We start from the raw sequence: 12,294 nt of genomic DNA, 5'->3' as shown, positions 1-12,294 counted from the left end.
GCGCCAGGGCATCAGGGAGCGACCGTGGTAGGCGGTCATGGTATGCGCTAGGAACCTCCCCGCCAGCCCGGAGTGCGGGATCTTCCCTTAGACTCCAGGCGCCGGAGCTCTCCGTGGAGGGTTTCTCACATCACCTGGTAGTTGTCACTTTCCGCCCCGCCCCGCACCTGCTGCCCCGCCCCGCCATAAGCCCCGCCCACCGTCGCACAGGCCCCGCCCCCTTTGCCGTCCCAGGACGCGTTGCGCGGCCCGGGCCGGAAGTCGGCGAGTTCCCGAGAGTGTGTCTGGGTCTGTCTCAGTGCGGAACGCGGCCCGGGACGAGCGCTGGGGATTCTCGCCTGAGGCGTCACCATTGTCACGACCACCACCCACGGAGCCACTTCCAGAGGGGAGTAGACCCGGCCTTTCGCCGGGCTGAGAAGATGTTGCCCCTGTCCATCAAGGACGATGAATACAAACCACCCAAGTTCAATCTGTTCGGCAAGATCTCGGGCTGGTTTAGGTGCGGGGTGCTGTGTCTGTGGGAAGGGGCGCCCCACAGGAGGGGAGCAGGCCCAGACCTAAGGATGGCCCGAAGTCCAGGGAGGGAGCGTCTGGAGTACCCGCCCTCGCCGCGAGGAAAGGCGCTGGTGGACTGGGAGGGTCTTGAATGGGGGACACAGTCCCCGGTCCTGACACCGCTTTGATTCTCCTGGCTCTACCCCACTTGTGTCTTGCCCAGGTCTATCCTGTCGGACAAGACGTCCCGGAACCTGTTTTTCTTCTTGTGCCTGAACCTCTCTTTCGCTTTTGTGGAACTACTCTACGGCATTTGGAGCAACTGGTAACCAAAGGGAAAAAGAAAAGGGTTGGGGCGGAAGCTGGGTTGGGGAAAGCCCTATTTGCTTAGTGCCACGTAGCTCCTCACCAGGAGGTTCAGGTCTGGCCGTTGCCAACACCTCTGCCTTTCGCTACAGGTCTTAAGATCCGGGGCCCACCACTTGCAGCGATTCTTTATATCTGGGTCACCCACCAGCACTCCCTCAATAAGAATGACTAGTTCCCTCCGTGTTCTGGTATAGTGTTTTGCCTCTCACACCTTAGCTTTGCTCTTTCTTTGCATTGGGAGGAATCTATTCCTGTCCCTCTGGAAGAGTGCCCTGCCTCTCTTTGGGGGAGTGGCATTTAGATTTAGATTTCAGCCTTAAGATTCTACAGGGAATATTTGACATGTTCTACTTAATTTGTTATTAGTTCTTGGAATGGAGAAGAGGTTTTAAGGGGATATCTGGCAAATTCTCTTCTCACTTTAATTCTGAAGCTGTCTGAGGATTTGATTTTGCTCTGAACTTGATTACAGCAGCAAATCCCATGTTTAAGTTATATTTCTTGAGTCATGGTTTTTGGTGTCACCTTTGAGCTTTTTTTCTTTTTTGAGCTGCTTCAGTAGAACTAAGTCTAGAGTAAGTGAAAATGAAGTGTTGTCCAGATACTTGTTGTTGAGTAACTTAAGGACTAGTGAAATTGTTTAGCTCATTGTAAGACCATCACAGTTCTAGGTGTAGTGATTCTTCTCTAAGTCTCATACCCATTTAAGAATCTGGTAAAAGACAAAACCCAAAATTTTAAATAAGATTTTCAGTATATTCTTGGAATAGGTCTTGGACCACAGATTGAGAATCTGTGCCATTTGTGCTTTATTTTCTATGAATAGTTTGTGGCTGTACTTTAAAATTCATTTTCATAAAGAATTGCTGTCCTTAAGCTTTATTGAGATTGAGCAGTGACATTACATAATATTAACAGTTTTTGTGATTATATTTTTATATTAAAAAATGGACCTTTTTTTTATTTAAACATTTCAACTTTATCTAAAAAAATTCAGCAAATTATAAGTATATAAAAGTATGTTAAAATATAGTGAAGATCTTAATATACATCATAACTATTTTGAATCCTCTGGGAATCAGATATATATATCTGAATATTTTTTTAAATTCTGTAATATTAACACCCTTCCATGTATCGTACACATTAAAAATACCACATTATCTTACTGGAATAATCTTACTTTATTATAAATACAATATTTATAACGTTATTTTGGCACATATATTGATTGTATCAATACTCTTAGCTTTCTTATGCAGTTTTGCTACTGTACTGTAATACATTTCCGCTGCATGAGTTATATGAAAAGTCTTGTTGGAAGGATTTATATTTGAACTGGCTAAGCTGCTTCTTTCTTGGAATGTAGTAATTCTTTGATCTCTAGAGCTCTATCAAAGAAATTCATAAAGCCACTACTTTGCAAGTGGTTTGTCAATATGCATCATTTCATAAGGAAAACAAATGACTTGTTTTTCTGCCCTTAGGTTTTCTTCACCTATAGTTTACTTTTTTTTTTCATACAGGGTTATCTTCCATATTTGATCTGGCTTTGAGCCAGTGAACTAATGTCTCATTCCTAGATCATTCTGTAGATATTTACTTCTCATAGCCACATGTTCCCCATTAGTTTTTTATCTTGGATTGGGAATACAAATGTGCTTAGCAAATTTAGTAAATGCTTGGGCCTTTTCATTATCTGGCTTACTATGTCTTATTTAGACATCACAATTTTTATTACTGTTTGTTGATTGGTCAACAGTTTCTTTATCTGATGGTTACCTGTTCCTGAAGACTCAATTAGAGTTTGTGTTTTTTGAGTACATTTCTCAGCAGAACTTTTACTTATCACAGTCATTTCTGTGTTCAGTTTTATTCTGTAAAAATTAAATTTCAAAATGTTAGGGATGTGACAAGTCAAGTGAATGAAACAGTCTCTTTACAAAGATTCATGAAAACAGTTGATCTGTTTGTAGCAAATATTAAATAATTTCTGGTTCTTGTTCAGAGCCTTCATTTTAAAGAAGAATTTAAATTATTGTTGATTTATGTTTTTGATGGTAAGGTGTCATCAGTACATTAGCTGAGTTCTTTGTGCATTTTTCCCTTATTAAATAAGAACTCACTACCTTTTACTTTTTCACAAAAATGTAAACTATTACAGAGGGGATTTTTTCTATCTTATTCAGTACATGACACATAGTAAGTGTTTAATACATGTTTTCTGACTGAAAATAAGGGAATAATAAATGTATGGATTAATCTATTTATACTAATTATCATAATATCCCTATGTGGGAGATTTTAAATTCCTCTTTTATAGAAGTTAGGAGGAAAATGGTAGGAATAATATTTGTGATGGTTCATTCTAGGATTCTTTTCTATCTAGCTTCTTACTGCCATTTACTTAATGTTGAGTAACTATTTAATCTCAAATTAATATAGTATGAGAACATGGCTTTGTATCAGGTAATGCAAAGTTTGTTTTCAAATTAAAGCAAAAGTCCTAAATAGTGGTTGTTTAAACAAGATAAAGCTTAATTTCCAAAGTTAAGAGTTCCAGTCATCTCTGGCAGCAAGAAGTCTTCAAATTAGGAGAGAAGTAAATAGTATAAACAATGTCTTTTCAGGCCATTCATTTGGGCACTAACATACAATGCTTTCACTTAACACTTCAGTGGCTCAAGCTTTTATTATGCACTCTTGAGTGTTTGCAAATGTCATCTTTGCTCTGATTGGCCAGGTATTCTGTTGAAAGTAGAGGATTCTTTGCTAAGGAAGAAAGGGAATATGTAATATCAGATATCCAGTTAATGTTCTATGTTCTCATTGTCTCATAAATTCTATTTACAGTTGTTCTTATACAAATCAGAATCCAAAGATGATCTACTCATGGTTATTTGGTTGATAGGTTTCTAAGTTAATTTTTTTTTAATTTTTTTTTTAAATTTTTTCCTTTTTTTTTTCATTTTTGTTTCCAGTATACCTTAAATAATATCCTTTCCAAAAATTTCTCTGCTGTTTGTTCTGTTCACATTTATTATATTTTGCTTCAGTGATTAGATTTATCCTTTATATCCTATGTAGTTTTCCTTATTAAAGTATCTTTAAAGTGTTATTCTTAAAAATGTTTTTAAGGCACTTAAAAAAAAAGGCAATGTTTAAAGATGGCAACCTAAAACAAGCAACTTTGCTTGTTTTAAAATTGGTGTAAAAATCATAACCTTGAATATGTTCTATGCTACCTTCATAAGGAAAGTTATGGCATGTGGTTTAAATGGTAATGCATAATCAGAAACATTTGCTAATATTGAAGGTGAAAAATGCTCATTCCTTATGAGAAGTGTGTTGATAATATGACATGTGAGCAGAAAACTAGAAAGAAACAGTTTTTCACATAAGTTTCAAAACATATATAGTTGCTGCTAAATAGTTTCCAAATCATTATACCAAGTATAAGTGAAAAGATTTCATATCCCAATGTTTTCCTAAACACCTTGTTCTACATCAGAAAAGTGACTAATTTCTCCATAAAATCACATACTAAAAATAAAGTTTTAATGTAAATTATATTTACTTAAAATTTAAATAAAAATCTTACTTTGATGGGTATTAAAACTGCTGTACTCTTTAAAAAGGAGCTGAATTACTATAGTATTCTGAGGTTTATCACTTTTCTACCATTATGGCAGTATTTGGTTTCATTAAAATACATACAAAATTGTTGTGAGAAAAATAGTGTATATAATAAGTAGGCTAAGGCTGTTAAAAGAAAACAATATGTTATAAACAACATTTATTTCTTTGTGGTTCTAGAAGCTAAAAGTCAGAGATCAAGGCCTTAGCAGGACTTGTTCCTTCTGAAGCTCATGAAGTGTGGTTTCCATGCTTCTCCCTTAGCTTTAGTTGTGCGGTTAGCAAGCTTTCATGTTCCGTGGTAGCATCACCTGACCTCTACCTCATGTTTATATGGTGGTCTCCTGTGTCCATATCTGTCTCGGAAATTCTCCTTTTTGTAAGACAGTAGTCATGCTTCATTAGTGACCTACTCAGCAAATTATACTTGCAGTATAAGTAAATTTAAATCACCTTAAATAAATCAGGTGATTTATTTATAAATAAGGCCACAGTTTAAGGTACTGGAGATAGAGGACTTTAACTTACATAATTCAACCCATAACAGTGTCTTACTAAAAGATGTATAAATTAGTAAATATTTTCATTTATATTTATTTAGAGCAAATACTCAGCCTTCTATAATTAATTTACAGCAATTTAAAAATAAAAGTAGAAAACTAAAATAAAAATCATATGTATAATGCAATCTTTAAGAAATACAAACCTTGAAACCTTACTATAGAAGGAAAAATAAAGCAATTAAATATGAAGACTAATATAGTTACTAGAATTGACTTTTACACTTTGGTTCTGAAATTTCATAAAGTCAAGACAATAAGGGCAACAGATTTGTCAGATTTTACTATAACAATACAACTATTAACATTTTATCAGAATGGGATTTATTTAAACCAAAATTTGTCACTTACCATCTTGATCTTTTATCATCACATAGAAAGCAAAATCATAAGCAATGTCTTTTAGAGGTTTCACAACTGTAGAGCTGTTCTTCAAGTGGGTCTCTCACACCTCAAAATATAATAAACTTAAAGTGTTATTTTTAGTGCTACGTATTATTAAGGTTCATAGACTTTTCTGGGTTTATGGTAAGCTAACTATCCCAGGAGAAATCTTAACAAATTTAGAGATTGAATAACAAGACTGTTATTTTGTCCTCCTCAAATATTAATTTTCTCATTTAGTTTTTCATTTATTGGCTCATTCTCATTCTGCTTTGAATTAAGTGTCTGATGAGTACAACTAGTATGTAAGCTATCTTCTGCAGCTATGCTTGAGTAAAACACAAGATTATTTATTTATTATTAGACCATTTAAGACATTTTTCCACAATACTTTAATGATTTGAGAGAGGTTTATATATTATTGTACCTTTTTTGGAGAAAGAATAATATAATGTGTTTTACTTCACTTTCTAACTTTGTAGTTACTCTAAATTATGAGGAAATTTAAATTGGAATGGAATTTAAGTGGAAAATAGCTCCTTTTCCAGTGCTTTCTCTACTTTGAGGAGCAGTGGTTTTGAATTTTAATGTGTAGCACTTAAAATTCATGAAGATTCCTGTAATTAAGAATTATAAGTCATGCTGAGAACAACAGGTAGTACACGATTTTATTAATAATAGGGATGTCGATGTAGCTGGCACTTTGATAAGTGTTTCATATATATTAACTCAATTATAAATATTGGTACCTTTTATCATTACCTTTTTGAAGTGATGGCTAATTGAGGTACAGAGTAGACCAGCGACTTGATAATCACAGAACCAATAAATGGAATTAATTGGGATTTCAACCCAGATACTCTGAGATAATTCTTTTAACCGCTCTGATACTTTAAACCATTCTGATAAAAACTTAGCTGCTGATGTGCTTGTTTTCAGACCATGTTTCTTAACGTGTCTTAAGGTTTACTGATTTCTTTCCTCACTGTGTCTTTTGTCTACTGATAAATCAGCAGAAAATTCTTTGTTACTGATACTTTGTGACTTTGTGTTTTGATTTTCTGTTGTTTCTTAACATTTCCACCGTCCTTTTTATATATATCCCATTTCTCTCCTGAAGTTTCTCACTGATCCATGCATTTTGTCACCTTTCCCATATGTCCTTTTGTATATTGTTGTATAGTTCCCATACCTAGGTCTGTATCTTGGTCTAATTCTGTTGGCTGCTTTCTCTTCACATGAATTATTTGTCTTGTGATTTTTGTCTTAAAATTATTATCTAAGTCTGGTCATTGTGAGTAAAAAACAGTAGATACTGAGGTAATAGTAATTATGACTAGAAAGAGGCATGCTTTATCTGGCAGGCCATTAGTTAGTTAGGCTTTTGTCTGTAGTATTCTTCATATGTATGTGTCACAGAAGCTCGCTCTTCCCACTTACAGCACTCTTGTCCCTTCCCCCACTGCTGCTCCCAACTGCAGATTGGTGTTGGTTGTTACTCAGTGCTACCTGGGTTTGTGGTGAGGGCTCTTCTTTGACTTGACACACTCACAAGTAAGTGCTTTGAGCCTTAATCTTGGGATATATTTTACTGCTCCTTTCATGCTTTTTTTTTTGTCAGTGTATACACTAGTATGTATAATAGGAATCTTTAATTTATCACAAATATGTCACTTCATGTATCTTATAAGAATCTTACAACAATATACTTCTGTTTTCACCTTCTCTCTTTTGTACTGCTGTGATACTTTTCACTTTGACTTGTTATTAATTTCATAATACAACATTCTTATTTCTGCTTTATATCAGCAGTTAGCTAAGTTTTTCACTAAATAATAGAAAGTAAGTGTTTTGGACTTAAAGGACTACATGGTGTCTCTTACAGCTTTGCCACTCCACTGAGGTAGCACAGAAATAGCCATAAACAGTTCATAAATAGATAAGCATAACTGTGTTTCAATGAACTTTGTTATAAGTGACAGGGATATGGATTAGTAAATTATCTTTTTTTTTTTTAAATATTGATAGCTTTGTTGAGATATAGTTACATACTATAAAATTCACCCATTTAAAGTACACACTTGAATAGTTTTTAGTATATGCAGATCTGTGAAAGCTCACAACAAATTTACATTGTTGCTACCCCAAAAGGAAATGTAATACCCGACTCATCATCCTCTAATTCTCTCATCCCTTGCTCTGCCCCATTCTAGGTAACTTCCAATCTATCTGTAGTTTTACTTAGTCTGGGCATTTCAATAAATGAAATCATGTAGTATATGATGCTTTGTGACTGGTTCTTTCACTTAGCATAATATTTTTAGAGTCATCTATATTGTACAAGTATCAATATTTCATTTATTTTTATTGCCAAATAATATTCCAGTAGTATGTGAGGGTTACAGTTTTTTCACATCTTTACCAACACTTGTTGTCTTTCTTTATTATAGCCACTACAATGGGTATGGAGTATCTCATTGTGGTTTTGATAATGCACTTTGAAGCACATCCTTGATATCCAGTCTGTGCTACCTGTTTTTTCTATTATTGATGTGCTTTTGGTTTCGTATATAAGAAGCCACTGGCCAATCCAAAATTGTGAATATTTTATCTGTGTTTAGGTCTTTGATCCATTTTGAGTTAATTTGTATGTATGGTAGGAAATGAAGTTTCTAAATAATTTTTTACATGTGCATATCCAATTGTGTCAACATCATTTATTGAAAACATTTTTTTCCCATTGAATTGTGTTACTGTCCTACCCTTGTCAAAAATCAGCTGACTACAAATGTGAAGATTTATTTTTAACTATTAATTTTTATTTCATTGAGCTGTGTGTTATCCTTGTGCCAGTGCCACACGTTTTTTTTTTACTGTAACTCCTATAATATTTTTAGAAATTGGGAAGTGTGAATGCGCCATTCCTTCCAATCTGGGTGTCTTTTATTTCATTTCTTGCCTTATTGTTAGATTGTCTAGTACAGTATTAAGTACACATGGCAAAAGTGGACATCCTTATTTGGTATCTGATCTTAGAGGAAAACTATCAGTCTTAACCAGCAATGGTGTTGAAACTTGAGTGTTTTTATCATTAAAAAGCCAAATTTTGTTGAGTACTTTTGTCTGTCTGTTGAGATGATGATGTGGATTTTGTTCTTTATTCTACTGATACATATGCTATAGATTGATTTTCATATATTAAACCAACTTTGCATTGTTGGAATAAATTCTGCATGGCTGTAGTTTATAAGTGCTTTTTGTGTATTTGCAAATATAATAATCTATAGTTTCTTTTTCTGATTTTGGTATTAGATAATACTGACCTCACAAATGATTTGGGAAAAATTCCTTCACAGTCTATTTTTTCGGAAGAGTTTGTAAAGAATTGATGTTTAATGTTCTTTATTTGGTAAAATTTGCCATTGAAACAATCTGGGCCTTCCTTGTTGGAAGTTTTAAAAATAATTCAAAATCTGGTGGCTTTTAATAAAATACACTACATTTTTGTCAGTTTGGCTAGATTATTTCTAGGAATCTCTTGTATTTCCACTAAATTATCTAATTGGTTGGCATATAGTTTTTCCAGTATTTCCTTGTAATCCTTTTTACTTCTGCAAAGCCAGTAATAAATTCCTTTTTTCATTCTTGATTTTTATAGTTTGAGTCTTTTTTCTTGGTCAGTCAAGTTCAGAGTTGTTAACTGTTGATAATTTCAAAGAACACCCCTCCCCGTTTTTGGTTTGTAGATTTGTTCCTACTGCTTTTCTTTTCATAATTATCTATTTAAAGATCTTGAATACATTATTTGCCCAGGGTTTATAATTTTTAAGTTATTTTTATATAAATCTAAATTTTCTCCTATTTTTGACTTGAACAACTGACTCTTAGCTTAGATCTTTTGCCAATGAATTCTCTCAGCCTTGGTTGTCTGAGAAAAGTTTTATTTTGCCTTCATTTTGAAATGTATTTTGTGGAATTTCAGTTTGACACTTTTTTTACTTTCAATAATTAAAGACATGTTCCATTACATTCTGTTTTAAGTAGTTTCTTATGAAAATATGCTGGAAGATTAATAGTTCTTATCAATTTTTATTTTTCTTGTTTTCAGATTTTTGTCTTTCTTTTTGATAATCAGCAATTTGTGGAGTATTGTAGGGTGTTTTTCATCCTGCGTGGGATTCATTAAGCCTTTTGATCTGTGGTTCATATTCTTTCATTACTTTTAAAAAGTTACAAAGCATAGTCTTTTTAAATAAATTTTCCACCGTTTTTCTCCTTTACTGAGAGTCCAAATATATTTATTTTAGTATGTTTGGTACTCTTAACAAGTCTTTAATCTTCTGTTTTTCACACTTTTTCTTTGTTTTACTTTGGATAATTTCTTTTGACCTGACTGATTCTTTCTCTGTGTCCTGTCCATTCAGAAGCCCATGTATGTTCTTTTTTTTCAATATTGTGGTTATTAAAACATTTTTATTTCTATTTCATTTTTTTAATAGTTTCTGTCTTTGTGGAAAGACTCTATTTACTCATAAATTTTTCCAAGCTCTATATCACATCCTTTAATATATTCACCATATTTGTTTCAAAGTACTTCTGTGATAGTTCTAAACTTTGGCCTCTTCTGGTTCTGATTTTGTTAACTGCTTTAGCTCTTGACAGTGCTCTCTTTTTTTTTTAATCTTGTATGTTTTATAAATATTGTTGAGTGCTAGACTTTTTTTTTGAAAAATGTTTTTACAGGTTTTACCTTTCTGTTTTCAAGGTTTTTTTATTTTTTTAATAACAGTTTATTTTTACATCATTTTGTACATTTTTTTTTCCCATCTCAATTGTAATCCCCGTGGGTTTCCCATCACCAAGTCACCCGTGTGCCATCACCATAATCCCGTTAGTGCTAGACATTTTTAAAAGAACAAGACTCCAAGGTTAATAGCACAGGCCTAGCCCGCCCCCATTCCTTATTGTATGATCGGTGGGTTATTTCTTGGGTATGGGGATGTTCAAAAATGATCCATATAAATTTTAATTCAACAGCATTCCCAAACCCAAAAGCTAATCACAACAAACAGTAATGTTCTACTTTTGGTTAGCAGGAAGAACCAGTATTTATGTTAAGAAAAATGCACACCTGGTTTTCTCAGGTTACTAGTTGGGGGGCCATGGGTTAAACCTATTTGGTCAGTGGTTGAACAGATTTTATGTTTTCTTAGCACACATTTGTTGCAACCAGCCACTGGCTTGAATTTTTTTGGTGATTCTGCACATTGTGATTAATGTGGGATTTGGAATACTAAAAGAATTTTTTTTAATGTGTTCTCACCACATACTTAACCCTCAGTAAGCCCTGCATACCTATCCCATAAGAGAATCTCATACTCTTGCTCAGCTCTCAGCAGTAGATGCTATTGTTCTGTGCTTTAGTCAGGGTTTAGGAGGAGAAGGGAGAGAGGACATTAATTCTTTTCTTATGGGTTAGTGTTAGGCAGGTTCTTTATACCTGAGTACCAGAGTGGGTATTAATGTTGCTGCCCTTTCCACTACCCCTCCCAGCAACCTTGTATCTAAAGAAGGAACTAGTGGCCTATTTCTGTTCCACAACAGAACAGAAAGATCCTAAGTCTAAGCTTGTTTCAGCCTTACTCCTAGTAGCAGATACTTTCTTTTCTCTCTCTCTCAGTCAGTGAAAGCTGGGCTTTTTTTTTGGACCAAGGGTTTGAGGGTTTCTTTCTAAGATAACACAAAAATTACCCTTAATATCTTTCTATGTATCTGTATCATTGTTTTTTCTCTGAAAGACTATTTCCTCTGAGCAGAGGCTGAATCTTAGATTTTTGAAAGGATAACTACTATCTGGTTATTATTATAATGTGCCAATGTGTTTGTTCTTTTCCAGCTTAGGCTTGATTTCCGACTCTTTTCACATGTTTTTCGATAGCACTGCCATTTTGGCTGGATTGGCAGCATCTGTTATTTCAAAATGGAGAGATAATGATGCTTTCTCTTATGGGTAAGACTTTTAAAAACCCTTTTTATTGAAGTATAAGAAATATAGAAAAATACACAATCCCAAATCTCACAAATTGAACTCACTTGTATAACTTGAACCCATAAACTCTCTCATGCCTCTTTTGAGTTCCTTCACACTCATCTTCCCAAGGCCAGTCAATTTCCTAACTCTGTGGGTTAGTTTGCGCAGTATATAATTTGAATCTACAGTTTGCACTTTTTTTTTTTGATCTGAATTCTTTTGCTAACAGGTATGGCATCTTAATTATACCAAAACTACTTTTTACTTGACATTTTTATAAGCTAGGGGAAGTTCTTAATGCTTAACTACCTTTTTTTTTTTAAGAAGAAAAGGAAAATATACTAGCATATGAAAATATTTATATTTCTTTTTCTTCTTTGAGAGGATATTTTATTTACTCATTAATTTTAAAATATATTTCCTAATGGCTTTATATTATCCTCTTCAGCTCTGCTTTCACATAAAATATTTCTCATAGTCTTTTTGAATTTGACCAATCAAGCAAATATTTGGAGAGTCTTGATGCTGAAGGAAGTATATTGCAAAATCTTTTCTTAATTCTTACACTTAAAAGCAAGGTTAATTTTTGCCACTTCTGATTGATTTACTTTGCCTGAGTGTTTTAATTCTGAGCTCTTAGAATATTTTCTAGTGTAATTACATTTCCGACTAAGTGACACTCAGGACTTTTCTCCAGTCCCACTTTCTTTTTTTCTTACTCCTCTTTCTCTCCTTGCTTGTTGATTCTTTTCCTCTGTCGTTTCCGTTTGCTCCTATTCCTCTCTCTCCCTCTCTCTGTGAGTGTTCCCTCATGCA

At 34.2% G+C, this 12,294-nt stretch overlaps 1 protein-coding gene across 1 annotated transcript in view; it reads left to right on the top strand.

Annotated features, from left to right (window-relative positions):
* Positions 1–270: 270 nt before the first annotated feature.
* The window catches only part of SLC30A7 (solute carrier family 30 (zinc transporter), member 7), a 53,722-nt gene continuing 41,698 nt past the window's right edge, over positions 271–12,294 (top strand). The window contains exons 1-3 of the mRNA XM_004689730.2: positions 271–502; positions 722–823; positions 11,344–11,457. Of these exons, the coding sequence (XP_004689787.1) occupies positions 423–502; positions 722–823; positions 11,344–11,457 (296 nt within the window). The 5' untranslated portion in view covers positions 271–422. The remainder of the gene's footprint in view (positions 503–721; positions 824–11,343; positions 11,458–12,294) is intronic.

The sequence above is a fragment of the Condylura cristata genome, unplaced genomic scaffold, assembly GCF_000260355.1.
Source record: "Condylura cristata isolate star-nosed mole 26May11 unplaced genomic scaffold, ConCri1.0 scaffold00026, whole genome shotgun sequence".
NCBI classification, from domain to species: domain Eukaryota; kingdom Metazoa; phylum Chordata; class Mammalia; order Eulipotyphla; family Talpidae; genus Condylura; species Condylura cristata.
This window is presented reverse-complemented; position numbering and strand designations above follow the sequence as displayed.